Source organism: Varroa destructor, unplaced genomic scaffold (genome assembly GCF_002443255.2).
Source record: "Varroa destructor unplaced genomic scaffold, Vdes_3.0 BEIS01000007.1, whole genome shotgun sequence".
Classification (NCBI taxonomy): Eukaryota; Metazoa; Arthropoda; class Arachnida; order Mesostigmata; family Varroidae; genus Varroa; species Varroa destructor.
In genome coordinates, this window is record NW_019211460.1 from 10,859,575 (window position 1) to 10,882,677 (window position 23,103).

The following is a 23,103-nucleotide window of genomic DNA, read 5'->3' on the forward strand; positions in this document are numbered from 1 at the left end:
ACCACCGTTATTATATCCGATTTATCTGAACATGGCACTTTGACTGACGTGACATGCCTGCAAAAGCCTCCCACTTTTGCCAACCGAAGAATCCCTTCCCCCTGATTGGCGGTATACGCTCTCTCCCCATTCACCCTTTCCATGGCGCCCCTTTCTCAGGCCTCACTTGAACCATGCCATGTTTGCACGCTGTCAACCGAACTAGGTGCCCGTGTTAGTTATCGTTAACTCCGGAGTATTCATGTGAAGTGACACCCCCTATAATACGAAGTTCGTATGGATATAGAAACAGAGCAAGTTGTTTACAACAGGCTGGCGAGATTCGGAAGACTCGTACTTATCACTGTGGCTCAGTTTGATGAAAGTCACTATGTGTATCCTGGATGTAATCGTTTTGATTTGCTGAAACATTTTAGTTTCTGGCGACAAAGCTGTCTCTAGGCACAAAAAACAAACGAAGAGTCTAAGCATCGTTTAAATTGTCTACAAATGTGCTGGTGTCACAGATCGACAACAGTTTATAGCAGAGAAATTACACTTAACCAACTTATTTACAGTGTTTAAAAGTGAGAATGCAACGGGAATACGGTTCGTGAGTTCGAGTAAGATCCAATTTGAAACGAGCGTCGCAAGCCCACGGGAGTTGTGCGCAGGTAAGAGTGAACGTGTGATTTCCGCAAAACGCACCGCCTGTAAGACGCATGTTTTTGAAAGATGTGCGAGAGCACAAGAAGAAATGTAGCCCTAACAAAAAATTGTGTGCATCCGTATGTAGGCAGTGCAGGTCCCTCTGCCCTACAAAAATACCAGGATATATAATTATCGTGTAAGAGTTCGCATTAAAAATGGTGAGGTATCTTATCTAGTGACGCTAAAGCAAACGCGTTAACAGGACAAGTCAAGTGGCGCGCTGCTTGAAGCCCTCTAGCGGCCGTTTAGGCAGATCTATTAGTGCAGTACTATGCTTTGTTGTTGTGCAAGCGGACAACTGCAATCTGAATTCGCAAGTACACAACTTGATTAAGATGGCCAAGATGTTTATGGCATAACCTATACAAATACCTTAAAACCTTTGACTCAACCGCTCAACTCCGATACGCGAGACGCTCCAAAGACACCAAGGTCTTGTCGGCGCCAACTGGGTATACTTGTCAAACACAAGATATACGAACTCAAAAAAAAAAGGTAAACGCTCGAATACAGCTTTCCGCTCAAGTGGCGTTACTCTGGGGAAGCAACATTTGGCTTGCGCGTACGAACCTTCGTGGATCAGTGAAGACTCTATAAAGCGGATTTTTTCTACGATTGCAATTTGTATGTAAATGCATGGGTACGTTGGGTGAGGAAGGTCATTCTGCAGAGAGTTCTTTCGGCGGTCGCCTCGAACGGATCGGTAAAAATGGATGCAATCGAGAGTAGTCACAAAAACTATCGTTGTGCATTGTCGTGATTCACAAAGCGTGCAAACGCGCAAAGGAAATTATAGGTGTCATAAGCAGAGGCAGTTGTCGTCGTCCTTACTCTGTCGAAGTGTAGAGGTATAATATAGTAACATCGTGTGGTTGTACCTCGTTTTTTGGTGTAGCTGAAAGGCAAAGCAGGACATAGCTGTATGGCCAGAGCCTGTGCTTTAGTTTTCATCGATGCGGTGTGCACGAACGACGGACCCTGGTAGGATGTAGGATGCAAAAAACGGCGTAATCGCCCGACGCCTGATCCTCGTGATCGGAAAAGGCGCCTCTTCGTTCCAGGACATGCAACGCCGTCCCGAACTGCAGCAGCTGCTTTGCTGCTGCCTCATGACATTCGTTGCGTTGGCCGCAAGAGGGGCCTGCTCGCACCGATCGGCCACTGCTATCGCCTCACAGCAGTGGTTGCGACATCATCACCTCAACGAAGAAATAGGTAGGGCTTCACCACGCATCTGGTTAGGCTCGTATTGCGATATCACGCTATTTTGTCTGCCGTTATTAGAAAAATGACGTGGTAATCCGCTTGAACTTTCTTTGTTATGAATAAAAGCGTAGAAGAGCTTAAAATGGCTTCGTCTTCTATCAAGCGCGAAGGGAAGAAGTTATGTTGAGAGGAGGCAGCCTGGATATTGGATTTAATACAAAGATGTGATGCCTGCACAAATTCAGTCGGGGTTAGTTTAGAATGGATTATTTAGGTGCATGTGTTGCAGTATAAGAACAAAGAGACCTTCTGATCTTTACCCGTCGCACCTTTGATTTCAGGGGGTATCACATACACCAGGTGCATAGTAAACGATGCGTTAAAAACAGATGGAACATGTTATGGGGTCATATGGTTCTCTATTCAAAGTGATACAAATCAACTAGTACAGAGGTACTGCAAAAATCTTTTTAAAAATAAACTTTGTCTAAAGGTACAAAAAACGACCGTATTTTGGTTAGTTAAAGGCCGACCAGTGGCCAGGTGATACTCACTTGTCCTATTGAGAGACCAACTTTCAGCGCATTTTCGTGCTCTGTATCATATTTTGGAAATGCTTCTAAGTGTTTCGCCTTCGTTTAGCCGTTGTTTTTGTCGAAAGCGGAATAGCAAAAAGTCTGCCTGTGCCAACAATTGGTGAAAGCTTTTGAAGACCAGACAATAAGCAAGCGCCGATAATACGAGGAATATCAACGTTTTTACTACGAAAGGGAGAGCTTCGAGCTTGATCTTCGTTTTGAGCGATTTGTTACTGCGACTTTTGGCGAACGCGTAGGAAAAGCAATATGGCATTTGCTGGAGGATTATACGAGTTGAACTGAAGTGTTTTGAAAGTTCATTTGCGGACGGCAAGGTTCCATGTAAGGCATGTGCAACGAAGATGCAGTTAAATGTGTGCGTTAAGGAGAAGCTTAACGCGCTCGAATAGAAGCCACAGCCCCCGTATCCGCCAGACAGTCCATGGGGTCGGGTAGGGGTTATTTTCAAAAGGAAACTGAGGTACAGACAGCTGAAGTATGTTTACAGTCTTTGATGGTTAATGTTTGTCGAATTATCATCTTATATTGAAACATTCTACTTACAAAAAAAGTTAACCTGTTGCTTTTTGTTTTACCGATTCGATGCAGGTAATAGCAATAGGCAGTTGGTAGCAGTACAAAAATAAGATAGTTTTCACAGTTTTAAACTGAAATGGCAAAGTATTGCGGCTGATCAATGAGAGGTAACATACATTTGTACGGCTCTCGAAAATTCTACCCAGTATATGCAGACAACCAGACGCTAAACATAGCAAATTGTGCTCGTATTCTCATTAGATGTTTTCACTTTAAAGTCAGATTTATCAATCGTAAAATCAATAGCAATATAGCGAGTATCCATATGAGATATAAGGTCTAATATGTCCAATCTATTTTCGAATGTAGAGTCACGAAAAAGCGTGCGAAAATTTTTCCTCGTCCGAAATATGTTTTTGAGATATTGCCAGATTCATGCGTATTGAGATTGGCTGGCTCAAACAGAAGGACTCCTTCTGAGGTTTGCCATTGCCGTAGAAGTCAGTCAGTCTTTTGTCGTCCGCTCATGTTCGTATATGCAGTACTCGAGGTTCAAGCCACCTTGGCCTAGGCACTGATACAACTCGAAAACAATACTCTTACGCCGAACGCATATAGAACCTATGTTATTTCGTTAAGGAACAGTTACGTAAAAATGAAGCTCGAGCTGAAGGAGGAGTTCAACAAGAATTGTGTCTTGGAGCCGCACCGCCGTTCGTGTTGACCTTTCGGATTGGCTAAGTTATAGATTTGCGTAATGTATATTGCGCAAGATGTAGAAGTGATCGCTGTAAAACGATATAGATATTTATAAAAGCCAACCGATATCGGCAAACATTTTTTTTTACTGAACAACGAAAGCGCCAAAAACTAGTTTAACACTTTTCGCCGAATCACGTATAACAAGGGTTATCATTAACAGCAGACCTCAACACTTAGAAGAAATGTTTTTAGTGTAGTAGAAACGATTGTTATCTTATCTAATTAACTTAATAAGCTAACTTGATAAGCTGTAAGTTAGTTAGAACATGGGAGAACTATAGAGCCTTATCTGTTCTACAAGTCATGCAGGTACACGATCGCAGCTGCGAGGGGTTTTCCATTGAACTGAGTGAGTGAATTGGTCATCATGAACGAAGTCACGACTATAGATAGCTAGGTTCGGTTGATAGATCGGTTATTTCAGTCTCTAGATATTGCTTTCCCTTCTCAAGCATCAGGCTTGATATTCTGTGGATATGAACGCCGGTGATATGTATGGCCGGATATTTTATTTGCTTCTTAATTATAATTCTCCGCTGAATGTTCACAGATGGCCATCTCAGGTTTTAATTTCCTGCCAATGCATAAATCGGAAGTATACTCGATCCCGGTGTCTTCATGTTGAACGACAGGAACTTTTTTCAGGAACGCAACGCTGGTTGCCATAGGTCATTGCTTTATTCTAAAATGGATAATGGGTAATGGGTACTAATAATTTCAGCCCATTCCGCGCTACAACTGGGTTTAGGTTATGCATTATTTCGTTGTTCACGCCACCAGGTTACCATGCGAAAAGTTCATTCGCTTTCTGTCGCTTTGCCGATAAGCGTCAAAGCGGGGCATTGCATGAGACTAAACGGTAAAACATAGAATACGAATTTGCCTTTTTGACATGTTTAATTGGGGAGTGGTAGTAACACATTTTCTCGCTATTTTTGAAGCTATATCACTTTGTAGTGCTCGGTAAGGTGTTGAAGTTTGTATGTTGAAATTGAATATTTAAATAACAGTACTATTAGCTTGCAGAGCTTTATTTGCAACTGATATTTGAGAAATTGCTACGATTTTGTTGGCACGTGAAGGACGTACACGACTGGTTATGTCCAGGCAATATCTCATAACAAACTTGTGTTGAAGATAACAACGAACGATTTTGTTAAGGTTAATTCACAAAATACGAATATTTAACAAGCAAAACTATGGCGCTCCTATTTCTCCTAACGAATGGCTGATTTTTAGTGGTATTTCTTATACATCGTAAATCACCTGCACCATTTGTCCTCCTGACGGTCCTTTCCGTTGTTGATAATAAGCTGATAAGAAAAAAAACTGTCATTTATTTGACGAGTTTGCCGTGTAAACTCAACGAACCGTGGGTTAACAGAAGCACTTTTACCTCTACCCTTGTAACTTTCACGAGTTACCTATATTTCATATGTCGAAGCTCATTGATATTACACGAATGTTTTAGGAATCAGCGTTTGTGATTATCATTGAAGTACACTACTGCAGCAATAGATTGATAAAATATTCGCACGGGGCAAACAACTAGTTGTCAAGTTAAGCGTAATAGCGTCCCCCAAATATGTTTTCCGTAGCCGCCATCTGCAGTAGTAAAATTTAAAATTTGCGTAGAAATTTAGAAAATTCGTAACTAATATTCATTTCTTTGAAGTCTGTGGACTTTATAGTTATTTTCGCCAAAAATAGACTTGAAAAACTTTTCAAATACCGGCAACTTGAATGCTTTCTTCTCTTTTTCGTTTAGGCTTCCTTTATGGTTACCCTTTTATATAGCAATTTAACATCTGCGACATTATATACAGCTTAAAATTTGTGTCAGGAGGCACAATTGCCTATTTAATACTATGCAGGATGGTGCACATCGGGTTTTGCTTCTGTTCTTTACCGTCTCTGGTTATATTTACTTTGTGAGTAAGTACTCATGTGCTATCTGATATAGCATTAAGGTTCTGCCTTTACTCGGAGCTTAGCCGGCCCGAGCCTTGCTGGATTTACCTGGGGCTTCTCCAACAGACCTATAAACTGAATTGTAATCATATGCAATGGCAGCCATTCGCTAACGCTAAAGTTTGAATAAGCGATAGCCGCATGTTCGTGGTCACTATGGTAACCACTCAAAGAGATGCGCATTAGCTACCAAGACCACGCCACTGGCTACAAAGTTACATGATAGAACCTGTGGTTGTTTTTTCGTAGTAACTAACGGCAGCCAAATGTCGGGACACCCATGACGGAAGCATCGAAAGGCCCACTTCCTTCGGTGAGGTTTGAGCGATTGCCCAAGCTAAGCAAATACTCTGAGTTCCAGAGTCAGCTTAGTATAAGTATGTTTTGTACTATTTTGATTTATTGATATATCAAACAGAATTCCTAACGGCTCTTGATGCAAAAACAATAGCAGTCACAGCTAACATCTCTTGCAGGACGATAATTTCATTCATCTGAATTTGCATACACGTTTATGTACCACTTACGAGATCTGAACTAATTGTTTTTGTATTAATTAACCTACACACCGTAAGTAACCTCCTATGCGCCCGCCTACGCTTGGATTCAAACCACGCGGACCCCTAAATATTACCCGGCAAACACTAAGCTATCACGAGGAGACTGCTTTCATTTCAAAGGTCACATGATTTCTACATTTTTATTCGTAGAAAAATGTCCTATTTAAAATGCAAGTAATCCACGATAGTGATTTTGTTTACTTTGTCTAGACGGCTGTTTGGTTGGTTAAAGGGTTTCTTACGGTAGATAAAGGTGTTGTCTTCGATATCGAAGGGTCCTTTACTTGGTTTACTAGCTTAGAGTATCGCAAAATATTTTTGAATAGTTAAACCGAGAAGCCTCACGATTGAGCAACATTCCCGAATTGTCTCCAATATCCATGCGACAAGGAAAGATTATCGTGTCGCCTAGATATTATGTGCGCGCGGTACAAATGACATTTGTTAGAAACAAGATAATATTTCAAGTAGTATTTACCTGAAGCGAATGAAATATAAATACATTTATACGAATGGGCATCGCAAAAAATACGGTAGTTTTAAAGACCTCTAACGAAAATATTAAGAATAATTTTTTTACGCGTAGCAGACGCCGAATCTCCAAGCATATGCATGTAAACAGAAGACAGCGCCCTCTTATGAGCTGATTTAAGCAGACGAGTGCTTCTTTGATGAGTCAGCGAGACTCCTACATATTTAAACTACCACAGAACCATACTTAAAACTATACTTTATTATTTATTTATTTCAAGAAGTGTGATATTTTCGACCTGAATTTCCCACTTTGTAACTGTAGGAAAAAGATCTATATATTTTTCGATTCCGAACGATTCCGCCGAATCACACAGAGTATTAAATTTATTATATTTTAAGACATTCTATCGAACACTATTGCACAATCGGACGCTAATTTTACACTACGTTTGTATTTGACACCCGTTAAGGGTATAAGTACCACGTCGAAGCAAGACTTACAGGATCTCTAAATCAAATATTCAATATGAGATACTAAGTTATGTGTCTGCATTTCCCATATATGTGTACAAAGGAATCGGCAGCGGAAGTACATAATGTTTATGGTTCCAGTCAAGTTCCGGTGATTCACAAATTAATGGAAGAAAAACCTGTCTTCGATTGTATGGCCGCTCTTGTTACATAGCAATGTTAATGAAAGTCCAAACTAAGAAAAACTATCGACTTTGTTGTTCAGCGATGAACCTCCTCCACCGTTGAAGAGTTGCAACTGATAAGTGCGAGACAAGTTGTCTACTAATTGAAGTTCTACTGTAAAAACATAGCTTCACCTTAGGAGCCGTTAATTGCTTTCGCTGCCAGTCGATCCCGAAAACGTGCAGAAGGACTTTTTTTCTTTTAGCTAAAAAACCATACAGAAGAGAGCTGAAAGGACGCGCCGTGAACCGGTTGCTCGCAACGGATTTAGTACTCCGTGGACCTGATGGAGATATAGTAAGAACATCGAATCTATTTGTTCTAGAGTGCGCGCTTATAAATGAACCCCTTAATTTTAGACCCTGGCCGTTGAAATGCCAAAGTAAACGAACGGCCTTTGAATGACTATTCAACAACTAAACATTTTATAAAAATCACATCGAAATTAATTTTCATGCAGATTATGGTGTGTAGAGTTTTCGACGCTCTGAAAACATGTCTACCCACGTTATCTCAATTTTAGGCTAAACATTTTCTTAATATATTCCAGATTCGATACTTAACCCGTCAGATATTACCTTATTAGGTATGTATACGCTGGGACTCGAACCCAAACCACCACGGATTCCTATTCTTGACGTGCAGGCGCGTTACCTACGGCTACGTCGTTACTAAAAATTAGCTAGCTTAAGTTGCATGGGAGCATCAGTCAGTTCGTTAACTCTACGCGTGTTAGTGAGGTCGAGATACAGGAGCAGATAACTTCACTGACAAATTTCTTAAGGTATATTAGTTGCTAGATTATTTAAATTAAGGATGCTTTCACAAGTAAACATTCGATAAAATCAGATACATGTAAAGCTGTGTTACAGTGAGTAATTGTCAAGGGTATGAACAATGGGGGGGGGGACTATCGGAGATTGAGCATAATCTGTCTATGTGAAAAATTAGTTAACAAACCCTGTGAGCCTGCATTTGCATTGGAAGAAAGGAGTTGAATGAACAGTAAATGGGTACCGTAGGCATCATTAGAAAATGTTCCGTTATTAAAAAAATAGAGTTACTTGATTAAATTTGAATGGACTAATATCCTTTAAAAAGACTGATTACAGAATAATGCTGATTTCCTTAGAATCGAAATGATGTGAACTAATAAGAAAGTAAAAATCACTTGAGGGTTATCGTTTTTTAAATGGTGTCTTTCTTCTGATGAAGCACGTTGACCAAAGAAACGATCATAGAACAACTTAAAGTAAAAAAAAAGTTGGTGATAATTAGGAGGTCCTAAGTTAAAAATAAAAAAGTATTATTGGAAAAAACTATACAGTGTTACGCAAACTGTTACGACTATCATGTTAAATATATAAACGTTTATTCTAGAACACTGCGTAACTTCGGCGGTTATGTTTTGTGACACATATAACTTGCTGTGCAACGGCACAAAAATGTAGAACATCGCCTCGCTGGTCGTTCCGAAGAGTAACACTTGGAGTAAGCATTACAAATAAAGAAGTTAAAACTCATGCAGTTTTATTGGTATAGCGCTCCATAAGTGAAGATCTTAGTGGGTCCTGGATTGTGAACAGGGCATATGGTTGATTGTCATGTAGGGTAGTATTGACACTTAGCAACACACAGAATTTAACAAGGTACTATCAATGTAGTTCACAGCTTTCCGGCTTATCTACTTGGCAGAGTTCATAACAAACAATAATTTTTGATCTAGTGAGATCATTGGGCAGAGATATATATACCTATTAAAATATTCGCCACTGGTCATAAGTAAATGGATTTTGTTGTACAATATTGGAACTTTTGTGGTCAACATTTGTTGAAGGCCTTGTGCATTTTTGTTGGTGCCTTAGGATTTTGAAGATATAGGCGGTCTTGATCCACCTAGGTTATCAATGCCGAATGACCGAAACGTTGGACAAAGCTGATTTCTTTAATAATTACGTCCGAGGAAGTAAACGCCAAAGCATACTAAAAATGGCACCAGCGTATTTTAGCAAAAAGTTGTTGTAATACTTATATGCCGTTCGCATAGTATCAACCTATAGGGTTACCTTATTTGTTTACTGGCGTGTGGCGTAACTAAATTTGATAACCAGCTACTCAAATACTGTGACAAAAGTGCTTATCAAGGAGGCACTTGTTTGTAGAAACTAAAAAAGAGAATCAAGACTATTATGAATCTATTGCTGATTTAGTTTTCATCCTCACTAGAACCGATAACGACATTATATCAGTACGTACATTGACCATTATCTAACCCCAAAGTGATCCCTGACTCCTATAGTGCTCGAGCGAAATTCCAAGTCGAAGCAGACTACACCGTCGAGAATTGGAAATATGCCTTTTGACCTTGTCAAAACGATGCCTATTTGAATTTTCATTCCGTCAACGACTTCAGAGAAAGCAATGACCTGCTAAACACAATGGGGATACCATTTTTCCCCATAAAATAATATCTAGATACAATAAACTTTGTTGCAATTTTAGGTGAATGTCTTCTGCTATCTATTTAATACTCCTCCGTATTCTATCGTGAGATATCAGTGATAAGCGTGCTTTTAATCCTCTGCTGTCACGTTTATTTTACGTGTCCTCTACGCAGAGCTCTCCTTTGTTCGGTGTAACCTAATTGCCGTCGCCGTCTACTTCGTTTTCTATACATTACCTAGCGAAACATCGACACTTCCTTCTTAGCTGGCTGTTCCTCACTGAAGTTCTATGCACGCAACGGCAGACGAAAAAAGCAAAATGATCGTGGCATCAATCGCAAAATGGTTTTCCCAGTTCGCTAGCTGTTAGCAATTTCTCAGTAACGTAGACTATCATAAAGTGCACAATATAAAGGACAACAGGAGAAACTATCGGGCTACACATAGATTATCCTTTGCCATGCTTTTACTTCTGAGTTTTATCCATATCCGAGGGCACATTGCGCTTGCATAGTCATTGTAGGATTAATTGTTTGTGTTTACTGTGATCATTTAAATCACAATGGACATTTCGATTCGCTCTATCGAAGGCGTCCTATCAAATGTAAGTTGAGCTGTTCATTTAGCTATGCTAAATTAGGTTATTGGATATCTACGTGCAGGCATAGGTTATATTTTTAGGCATCGTATGTTTATAAAACACTTACTTTGTTACCCTTAGCCTTACCTTGCCTAATTGGCATTTCTAGAGATATGTCACAAGGACGTTATTATCTTAAGAACTAAGATGTGCAAATACACACTACCAAAAAAATCAAGAGATTTGATGCTAATATTATAATAAAATTAATAAACACTACTGATACTTTGTACATGTAGAAATTTAATTTTCGTTACCTAGAATCAAATCAAGCTTGGCAACAATTACAGTGGCATAATCATAATTTAAGCGATCAGCGCCCTGATAAGAGAAGTTCCAATAGATGTACAGGTTTGTTGAAGCTAATTCGTGTTTTGAAAGCCATAAAAATTGCGCGCATTGTTTACGTCTGGTGTACGGTACGCCATGTCTCTGCAAGAATTATTGTTGAGGACAACAGAGTGTTTTTCAACGCGTGTTGAGGGAGTCGGCTTCATATCAGGATCTAAGGCTTCTAAATATTCCTCAACGCTATTTTTGTTCTTGCGTGTACTTGAAAATTTTTCCTGACTAACTTGTCTGGTACAAAATGAGCACCGTAAGATTTCATCGAAAAAAAAGATATGGATATCAAATAGACCTAAAAATGGAAACTACATTAGGTGGTGCTATAGTCTGTGGGGCACTGGGAGATTTATCAGTTTGTTCCGTCCTATGGCTCGTAAAAAGCTGCTTATTGAAACGCAGAGGTAGATGGAATAATAAATGATCGATTGTCTTTTAGCAGCTGCTTAATGCTGTAGGGGTAGATACAGATGCTGGATTTCAATGTGCAGGACGTCAACGATTGGCAACTGGAAGAACGCTGATGAACCTCGTCTTGTTTGTCCACCACTGTCAATGATGCCAACGCCCAGCGAAAAATAGTGTAACAGTTGGGTCGGAGTGGGGCTTGTTTTTTGATCCAACTACCCAAGTCCACACGGGCGTTCAGTATCGGTTATTCTTTATTAAAACCAAAGAGTATAGAGCTCAGCTATCATGTGGCATGTTTTCGATTACTACACAGCTGAGATTTTGATTCTAGACAAGACTGACGAAAGGCTTAAATATACATATGTTCAGTAAAAGGCTTGGCCTCTTGGACAACACTGGGTTTGGAAGCTGCCAAGAGGTAAGAAACAGCTCACAGTTTCCAGTAAATAAGCTAGAACTGTCTAGAATATCTGAGTGCGAATCTGAAACAATGCGAGCAATTCTGATCCAGTTGAAAGTGTCGAAACGACACGTCGATACCTGGGAACGCGGAATCAAGTACTCCGTGTGTGATTCGCCGAAACATCACGTGGGGATATGTTGAAACAGCCCTTTTCTTCTCTAGTCGAATCGACTCTTGCGCTCATATCGTTCTGCTATTGAGATCTAGTCGAGCTAAGTGATGAACCGTTTAAAACGCTGGGTCAGCTGTGTACGTGATGTGCGTGTTGCGAAAATGCATTGAGGACTGTGATTTACAGTCTACGAGGAAGTCGATACTGTGCAGTTCTTAGAGGACGAGGTCAGCAACCTTCGTGAAGGCTTAGAGGTGCTGCAGAGAGCAGCGGCGTGATAGTAATCTCTAACCTATCGCGGAGCCACTTTGAATGGGAGATGAGCGAATCTGGTTGATATAATACTGTTGGAAAAGGTTACGCAGCTTCGATTCAAATCATCTGCTCATTTTGAAAAATCCTTAAATTCCTGATCGAGTATGTAAGCTCTCATCCTACTTGCTTTCTATTGACTATCGAGGCCCTCTGATATTGTCGCGCAGACTTGTCACGCCGGCGAACCTCAGCTATAATTCCTTTACTTCGAGATCTTCTATGTTCGACTCAGGACAGCCGTACAATAGTCGGCTATTGGCAGGGATAGACATACAGCTAAACGGCTATTATTGTCAAAAAAGCCGAAGCAGCATATGGCGAAATTCCTTTCCTGTAACACAGTGAACCTCTCGTGCGAAAATATTGCTAAGCTCCTTCCTGCTTCCTCTAGTGCCAGTGCGGCCACTTATCCGGAAATGACAACCTGGCCCACCAACACAAAAAATGCGCTTCATTTAAAAAAACCGAAGGAAAACCTGTTAATGGTTTGATAATTTGAGTGCCCGAGTGCGATAACAGCTTCAATCACTCCTATACTTAACCTGAGTATAAGACTATAGGGGTCCTCTGATGTTCTAAGATAAGTGCTGACCGCCGAAGTTAGTGGTCCAGAGGTGACCAACAGATTCGATATTTAACTGTTAACTGTTTCGTATGTTAACCCATCCCCTGAATTTACGCTGGGCCGTATGGGCTGGTTTTTAGGGTATGCTATAAAAGTACGCTACTTTGTAAGAGACGTTTTCTCTTTGAAATGAGCATCCAGAGAATAGCTTAATCGACCAAGAACAGGACAAGAGAGACTACTTATGTCTAGGTTTATATATTCGAAATATTACGATTGATGGGTTTCATACCCCCCCTCCCCCCGCCCTCTGTATAGCCGAAATAAGATGTCATTAGGTGTTTACCTTAGATTAGATGTTGAATATCAATACTGGTGAGAAAAAACATTGAAATGTTGTTGCAGGTTCCTTCCTTTCTCGCCTGCGTTACGCAGGCTACCTCATAGGGTTTTAATGTAGACGCTAGTATCGTTGACGCTTGGCTGGCCCGGTGGTTTAGACCGTCGGGTCTGTGCTTAAAAGAGATTCGGAGTTGGTGCCTGAAGTCCTGCTGGCAGCATCTAGCTGAACAACCTGTATGAATGAAAAAGCTTATTATTGTTTTTAATAGCATTTGTGTTTTGTTCAAGCTAGCGCATGGACGTTTGGGGTGGTATAGACGAAACGATCACTAGCACAGTTTTAGCTAGGAACGATACTTACCTACCGCAGCTTTGTTGCGCTCCACAGAGGAATGCAGATGAAATTTTAAGCGTAGATGAAAAAGTATTCTGCAAGAAAGCATCTATTTATACTACTATCTTGATAGGAATAATGTCGCCATTACGGTACTAGCTAACTCCTTTTACAAATCGAACCAAAAATTCGAGCTTTAGTTAACAACTGTAGATCAGATAGCATTACCCTATCGTATATAGAAACTATCAATGAATTTTCTATATGAAAACCATAAAAACTATGGTCATCTTAAAACGATCACTAGTTATAAATTTATGTTTCTGAGATCGGAAATAGGAAAACGATATGTGGAAATGATATATATTCAATTATAAAATGAAAGTATGTGACTCACTGTTTACACACAAAATTATATAGTCTCATGTAAATAAACATACATTTTATCTGCACAATTCAACTACTTTACGATTTTCTTGGTCTCATTATATTTGAGTTTAAGCTTTTTCGCAGGAACCGCTGCCCATCCAAAAACTAAAGCGGTGACATCGTCGACTGTCATTTTGCTGATATAAATCTCATTATGATGAGCTAACAAACCGACATCCTAATCATGAAAGTAAGGATAAGATGCGATCTATATTTTTAACATCTGCATAGCGTCCCGTTGACTTTTCTTTTTTCCTTTTGGAGAAAATAGTTTACAAGATACAGTCCACAAGTCGTCTATCGAGTGCAACGTATACAGTTAATACTCGCCTATCTAACTCATACAGAGCGTATATAGGCAATATTAGTATATTCCTCTTGCAGCGTTTAGCTGTTTCGCCAGACGAACTCATCTACTTTCATAGCAATCGAGTCTTTATGTGCACCGATACGCACGCACCCACAGGCACCTAACCCCCACGAAGTCCTACATAGGTATTCAGCTTCTTCTGCATTTGTATAGAGAAGCTGTTTCAGTGACGAGTGCGCAGCTAAGGGCACAAAAGCAGGAAGGCGGTGGCCAGTCGGGGGAGACGTAGGTGGGGCGACTGTCGCCGACACCGATGAGACAAAAGATGTTTAGGGAAGAATATTTTTTAGACCTATTTTAGATTGAAGTCAATGACAGCAATAACTTGAGAAGCAGACCAGACTGACGGAAGGGCTTTTAAATGTAGAAAATTATTCAGTCAGGATCAACCGATTTACCTCAAGTTCTCCATTCAATTTGAGCGCACAAAAGGCGACAGAATTGCTTATCATGGCCGTCACACACGCACGTATCCTAATTTACCCGATTATATCTTGTTCGGCCCGCGCGCACACCTCTGTCCACAGCAGATAGCGCGGAGTGCACCTATAAAGATGCCTTTAATAGGTGCACTCCGCGCTAAAGGCAGGCAGCGTTTCAAAAACGAATGAAATCGCACCCGCCAGTTGAAAGTGGACTCAGTTAGACATAACAAATGTGTTTCAAATCTATATACTACAAGCCGAATCTATTATAACAACATAAATACTCTACCCGGTTTTAAATCACTGCTTTTGGAGTGCCAAGCCTCGGAGTACAGGTACGCCGGGTGAAAACCTCTAGCTGGATTTGCTAGGGCCAATGCCAAAGTACTACATTATTCAAGATATAGCATGTAATTATGTTCAGTGTGGTGGGGCGTAACATGTAGTACCCTCAAATAACTTAAATAGATTCTCCAGTGGCCTTTGAATATGGTATCAGGCCACACGTTTCTTATTTCTTTCTTCCTTACCTGAATAAACTGTTCCTATAGATTCCAAATGAAACCAATTTAATCACACAATGTAGATGCTATTTGGATTTGATCCAAAATTGAAAGACATACGTGAACGCTATTTTGTCGTCCTATTAGAATAAAGAGCATAAAACAAAGTACAAAATCGGCTATTAGTTCCTGAACTCCAATAAGGTCAGCTATCGAGGTTCGGTCCAAAAGCTTGTAGTAAAGGCCCACTGCCTAATTTTACGAGTGCCTATTTGTTTTGAAAATCTGTAAGTATTTTCAAGCATCTTCAGAAGCACACATTTCAACAAGTAAAACAACAGACATTCCACGTTTGCCTGAGGCAGACGGAACATCGGCTCTTCACTTGCACCCACACAAATCTCTTCATTGAACGCAGATGGTGGGAGTGTTTAGTGCTGCGAAATACTTGCAGATGCCACAACGCGTACAGCGTTGGCTTTGTGACTACTGTGACACCATGAGTTTTAGTCAGCTCTTTGTGTACGTAATGCATGCGTCAACGAGTACTTGACGTATTCGGTCGCGAACGGTGACAGGAAGTGTTATCTTCAGGTTGAACCCTGATTAATGTAATAGCACTTAGCCTTAAGCCTATTTTCGCTTCGCCGTTCCACAGAACAGATAGTTCAAGTGGTGATCCAATAGACGCGAAAACGGCCACCACGAATGGCCTCCTCTGATAATATTCTCTAGTCTAGACTTCAAAAGCCTAGCTTGAAAAAAACAAATTGAGTCAAAAAAACCGATTTCGTATGATGAATGATAGTCTGCTGGGGATAAAGTGGACCCCGAACCCCTTATTACCTAAAATATAGTACAAATATTCCAGCACGGTGCATTCATAATCCTTCAACGTTTATACTCCTCAAATGCGGCTGTAGGAACGGCATGAGAATATCATACTTAGTGAGAGTTTCACGATTTATAACGTCAGAACGCCTTGATACAGAATATATTTTGCTGGTATCGATGAGCATGCGTGTTCACGAATATATTCTAACAATTAGTAGAGGCAACAGATTTAAGATCGCTTTTAAACAGTACTGCGTAACCGTACGATTACTTCAATGGCTGAGTTTTGACTGGCTGTCTCCCCCTGCCTTGCTGTAGTGTAAAGAAGTAAGTGTAGCTAAACGTATTTTTTACGTTTAGATTTGATACTGTTATATTTGAAGCATTTGCATCTTTCACTTGTTGCTGTTACGTATTGATCAACGACGACTGGAACGTTGGCGATGCACCCGGCAGCAACCGCTTTGACCTCTCACTCGCTGCACTTCACGACTGCCTTTTTGACTTTTTGTTTGCTCCGCCTCATCGTCCGCGCGTCCCCTTAAATTTTATCGGCAGTGTTTTCGCATCCGATTACTTCCTTCAAGCAGGCCTCGACGGCCGTCAAGACGACAATCTTGGCATACCAGCTATCGTGGCAGACCAAATCCGTCTAGAGCAATAACAGTCGCTCTGTAGAGTAATCTGCTAGGGATACATATATTCGGATCTAGTTAATGAGTCTACCATCCTGCCTAACGCAGGCCTTTTTAAGGTCTGTCGATCAGTTAATCGAAGAGTAATTGGATTTTCTTGTGCCTATTCAGCCAGAGAACTGAGTTAAATACTTTTGCAAAACATTTGGTTTGTGCGTAACGGTAGTACATTGCTTTATAAAGTCACCCGCTCATTGTCGCAGCTTATCGAACTAAAAAATGTACGGATGTCAGCACTCATCATAGATAATTCGTAGCTATGTATATCTTGAAACAAATACGAAAACAATGCCAAATGGTTCTTACCGGATTCTAAAATGTCTCCCTAATTCTATTGATTTATACCGCTATAACTGTGCAGGTGATATAAATTGTCTATTGCTTTCAAAGTGCGTGGCTTCATCACGACGGATTTAGATTAAAATTCAGGCATATATACACCGGGTTTTGTGCTGTAGGTTAGCCGTGTGAAGCAACCCGTAACGGCTTGAGTATTGAATGTAAAACTCGAAGATACTATGACCGCCGATCGACAAATGTATGTAGTTCAATGTTTTTGTTGAGCTCTCCCGTTCTTTATATAGATTATGAAAACTTAGATACATTTGACACCTAGAGAGTGTTTAAAATGACAAATGGTACATTTTTTACGCTACTGAAATTATGTACGCAGCAAAGTGGCCTTTTATGTTGCTTATTGCGATCAAATACCAATATTATTTTGAAATTTTGACAAACAGTAATAGTTTGCTTGTTTTTTTTACCAAGTCGTAACGTTGAACATAAGGGGTCACAAGAAAATGTCGGGGGATAGGGAGCAGTAAAATAATGGGGGATGAACAGCATGGGTTAACCAGCAATAGGGCGTGGCCTCGGGCTAACTACAGTAGAAACTTTGAATGCTCCTTTTTTCGATCCCCGTCCGTCCTGGCGGCGGCTGTTTCACCTTTCCATAAGAACAACATTGCGATATTCAACTGTTGAAGACATCAGTGCTGTCATCGACTCGAAACGAAAAACTTCTTGACGACGACAAAATGACCAAACGGGGATACCCATAACAACATCTTGCCCTCAGGGCAGACTGTGAAAGCTGACAGCCGCAACTTCTCCTGATTCTCAGAAATAGCTTAATTGTAAACGATCTCTACTTGTTAGTGATCGACAAAGCCCCTTTCCTACGATCATAGTGAAGCAAAACTGGTAATATCGTCATTTGAGAGTGAAACATTTATTTATAGATTTTATTTCCATAATAGGGTATAATGTGACTCTTTTTGATGAAAAAAAGGGTATTTAAAAGAAGGTCGATTCTTAAGATAATATTTAACTTTTCAATGTTGAAAGTGACAATTGTGTAATGTGATCAGACTGGAGTAAGCGATGTACTCCAAAGCACTCATCAATGCAGTTGAAGGTTTTGAAGGAATGAAGAATTTCGAAGAGCTGGCAGACTCCCCCTCAAAATATAGCAAACAATTACCAAGCGGATGCATCAATGCGCGGTTAGGTTAAGCAATATTCGTATAAAGTACGATGTATCAACACAAATCTAGAGTATCTTGCAAACATTTATTTAGCCATAATCATACATTAATTAGGGGATTGTCCACTAAAATAACTGGGGTAGTAGACTTCGAAAATATTCCTTTCACGGATGTTGCTTTCTATAGAACTTCAAGGCGGGACTGTACTAAATTTAGCAGTTGGCAAATGGTATGGCAAAATGACTGCCGATGGGATTCATAGTATGGAATTAAGCTTGACCTACAAAAAGTAAAGACAGGCGAGAATTTCTGCTGCGAACATGGCCCAACTTGTTTAACGTTAGTTTGCTTTACAAACAAGGGGCAAAGTAATCGTTTGTTTGCTATGGAGCTAGAATAGCAGAGCAAAGGATTAAGTGAACTGGAGCAGTCTGAAGCGGCTGGCCTGTTAGGCGATAGGAAAGGAAGCTATTTACTAAAGGGAAATCAAGCAAAAAATGGGTGGCATCGTAAATGTTTTGATCAATATAAAAAATATTTTTCCTTGCTTACTAACTTAACTATAATTGAAAATTCACTGTGATTGTCTTTGTTTTTTTCAGTAGTCATGAATTTAATTAAAAGGAAGTTTTGTACCTGCCACGGAAATATTCGAGCCAGTGTCCCTAATAAAATCTGTAATTTTTTTCTGCACCGAAGTAATTTTTTTAAGAAAATGGAAACAGCTCTTATGGCGAAAACTTGAATCCAGTTTGAGGCTTCGCAGCATTTAGTATCTTCAATCGAAAATTTTGTGCGAAACAGTCAGTGTTGTGCTGATTGGTGTGTATAACTCACGTGTACATTTTATTTGAAAACTTCAAACAGTTATAATTTTTGTTACTAATGATTAACATATAATTTGATTGCGTACGAGCGCATTGGACCAATGGTAAAATGAAAAATTTGGGCTAAGACATTTTTAGGCTGGACTTCGTCCTCTTTTATATTAAAAAACGACCGCCTGAGAGTATGTCACTAGATCTGTTGGTGACCTATCCTTAATCCTTCAGGAAGCTTTGGGCCTAACACAAACTGTACACCAATACGTCTCTAGCTACAAAACGTTTAAAAACTATCTATCTCAAATTCACTAAAGTTTGAAGCAGCATGACTGGTGTAGTTCTGCTGTCAGTGATCCAATCAGCGATAAGGATGATGTACAATGCTCAATTTAATAGAAATAGAGAAATAGAAAGAAATAGAGAAAAAAGACCGTCGCCAATAACAGAGATACTTAAATATTAGCTTGATTATCGACGAGAAACTTTTGAAATTTGCCAAATATGTGACCACCTCAACTTTGTTAGAGGTTTAATATAGATCGGTTAAGAAAAACTCGACTATTTTTTTCTGCAAAAGACACCATCTAAAACACCCGCGTATATCAGCAAACGTTTTGTAATATTATACACACAGGATGACGTGTTTCCACGTTCACCGAATATGTCTCTCTAGATACCTTAACCGTACACGGCACAGGGTGAACGTCCCCGATAATATATGCTATCGTTATTCCAATGAGATAGCTCAATAGATAAGAGAAAGCGAAGCTTTTAAAAAGTGTCGGAGCATGTATGTGTGTATCGTAATGTAGAGAATACTCATGTGGAACACAATGCATGAAGGGAACATCTTTGAGGAAGTGAGATACAATACAATATAGGATTGCAAAAGCCTAGCTCTGACGGACTTGAGTTTCTGCAATGGCTGTTTCTCACCATACTGCTAAGGATGATCACAGGCAAAAAATGACGATTGTCTCGACCACGCTTCGTTATGATCAAATCGAGACCCAGTAGGAAGTATATACATTTTGGGTACTTTCGATGTGTATCAATAGCGGTTTTGCGGCTATTTAACAAGATGCTTTGAGATATTTCAGCAGGATTGACAGAATGAGCAAGAGTGCGTTTTAGAATGCGGCTTCCAATAATGCCGACCAAGGTTGAGGAGCAATGACCGAAATGTCAGTACTAAAAATAATGAGAATGGATGTAGGGCTTTTCTAGACAAGCATTGATTTGAAAAACGTTTGGGTTTTAAATGAATCCTTATGAATTTAAAAATAGAGACTATTGTTGAACCTCGTATATAACATACGTCATCACACACCAAGTCAGAAGAATATTATATAATTATATTGTTGTACACACACATCACTTTTGTGCGTCTATATACATTGCATATTATGGCTCACACTTATAGGTTATTATGTTTTATATATATATATATATATATGTATATTATATTAAATGATAGTCTTATAGGGCTGCTTGTTATTCAGCAGTAATTTATCAGCGAATTTGTATGGTTCGTTATGACATGTCGCGTGTCCAGAAGTAGATAATTCTCGCACATTCAGAGTTAATGATAGAAGGAATCAGGTAAATGTGATATCAAGCTTTCAATGCTTTCTCTACTCTAGTGGACTTCTCATTAAACTACTTTTTTTCGACTCACTTGAGACGAAAAAGTTTGCCCTACGTATACTACTTGCCTCTAAAGTCTCTTTCAGTAAAAAAAAAAAAAAAAAAAAACTTTGACAACTACCAGCTGTGAAGAAATCGTCGTTCCGGATCTCTATCCATCGACTCCTAAGCGATCGACTTATAAAAGCCCTACGGCTGTTCCGCTTTTGCAAGGGCCGAATCCGCTTTTCAGTTCCATCCTTCAATAAGACTTTACAGCGCGGAAACTAATGCAAGCTTTCGAGAATCTACGTCCGGATAAGATCTGCAACGAGCATCTCAAATGCGTCGCCGTTCTGGCACCGTCCTGAACGTCACTTTGTAATAAATGTTTACAACTGGTACACTTTCAGTCCAGCGGTAAGCTGCCACCAAGATGCTAAGATCGTGATTTGTAAAGGAAACGGCAACCCAGTCGGGCTAGTATAATGGTAGCGAATAACGGAAGGAAGCGTTCGTTGTGAACTGCTTTCCGGCTTTTTGACTAATAATACAATGGACAACTACTTAGCAAGCGTACACTGTGTCCCAACGGAAGTATGGGGGTTCTGGAAAAAGCGTTGCACAGAAACGGCGCGTAGAATCCTGATGGCCGACGTCAGGAACGGTGGTTATGTCGCACAATCCGCTATACGGGATATTCGTCGTCTTCAGGGCGGTTTTGGACTCTGCCTGCTGGGCTTGGTGTCGTTTTGAATGTACTCAACCCTCTCGTTGCGATTCAGCAGAAAAAGAATATAACCATCGAGGACGGAGCGGCTAAGCTCCCGCATTTTGCCTAGATCACCGGCCTAGCTCAGGGATACGACCTAAGCGCACTCTGATTCCCGATTTTACTGAAGGGCCTTCCTGATCAAATAAAAGGGTCGAAAAAATCTGTCGAAATGGTTTTGTATGCTGACGATATATGACGCAAACAAGTTTTAAGTACAGTAAGTCCGGTTCTATACAGCGGTTATAGATAGACCCTAAAGCTGACCAAAGCGGGGTCAAAATGAAGCTGAGAAGGTGAGGCAGGACAGCGGCTACTGACGCCTTCTAGCCCGCTAAGACATTTCTAACCTATGTTACCGGTTTCCGTACGTGGTCTGTTCTGCAAATGGCAGATGTTTCGCTGTACACGTCGCCGATAGATGCAGGAAAGCAATGTTGGCCTTATGGACGATTAAATCGCCCCATCACTTGTCTCGTGCAACCGCTTTCAGCTTGGTGGTAACGGAACCCTTTAAGACCAACGTTAGGAAAAGGCCCGCGGAGATCGATGATGATTTCTTTACCCCAAGTGCGACAAACCGGCTAAACAAACATGTTGAACACACTCCATTGTGCATGGGTCACCGCAGACCTTTGGGAAAGCAGGTCTCTATAGGCCTGGTTGTACAAGTAGCTGTTCCATATCGGAGAAAACCATGCCGCTTGTTGTTTTTAGCTAGTATTTTAAATACGGTAGCTTGGAGTTTATCCTAAGTTGCCACATGCTTTTTCCTCTATTTACATATCGATTATTATACAACGGTAGAAACACAGATCGTTAGTTGACATCCGGTTAATAATGGAAAAATGCTATATAATTTGCATGAACAAATATGTTTAAGTTATTAATACCGATAAACGTCTGGTGTGTGAAGGAAAACCTTTGCAGATCCCTTACTTAGTAGCAGGGAAATAACGCTCAATATAAAAAAGAATATATAGAAGCCGAAAGAGATCACTGTTTTGATTCATTTGCATTTGTTCACTTACAATTGTACAATCTTAAAAATGCAGGACGCCATTTTTCCAACTTCTTACGATTACTTAACTTGTTTTAAGCACTATGCTATTGTATATGACAATCTAATTATCGCGTATCCATGAATTATATGACTGAGTTTGACGAGGTATACTTTTTTGAGCTTAGTGAATTGTTATTTGTTATTAGGATCGATTGATGGTATGATTTATTATAAAGTAAATGTTTGTCAAGAGTGATTATCACTAAACCCTGGCGTACGAACGGTACGTGGTACGAGTAAGGTGTCCTTCCATTGCAGTGCAATGAACGAAGCAATGTGCAAGCGGCAAATGTTCTTAAAAAACTTTTTAACAGTAGCATAATCAAGCGTTCTGGTTTTGTTCGGATATTTTTAAACAAAAATACGTGTTTTGTCATAAATACGCCGGTCTATATAATATGCATAGTAAAATACGTTGATCTGTGCAAAAAAAGTACTACTACTAATAATAGTAGTAAAAGGTAAAATAATAATAACAGGCTAATCGAATATGGCTTCCTCGATAACAACCTTGTCTTCTAGACAATTTCAGCTTGCTTTCTACATCCTGTTTGAAAGCGATCTAAAAAAGGTAAAACTTCATCGACAAAGCTGAATATACTTTTGCGCATCTCTAAAGATTGTTATAAT

General features: G+C 40.0%; 1 protein-coding gene across 3 annotated transcripts in view; it reads left to right on the forward strand.

Annotated features, from left to right (window-relative positions):
• Positions 1-209: 209 nt before the first annotated feature.
• The window catches only part of LOC111254740 (protein turtle homolog A-like), an 87,827-nt gene continuing 64,933 nt past the window's right edge, over positions 210-23,103 (forward strand). For all 3 annotated transcript variants that reach the window (XR_002675160.2, XR_002675161.2, XM_022815899.2), the window contains exon 1: positions 210-1,905. Coding sequence is in view for 1 of the 3 variants with exons in the window: in XM_022815899.2 (XP_022671634.1) it covers positions 1,755-1,905 (151 nt within the window). In the remaining 2 variants the exon portion in view is untranslated. The remainder of the gene's footprint in view (positions 1,906-23,103) is intronic.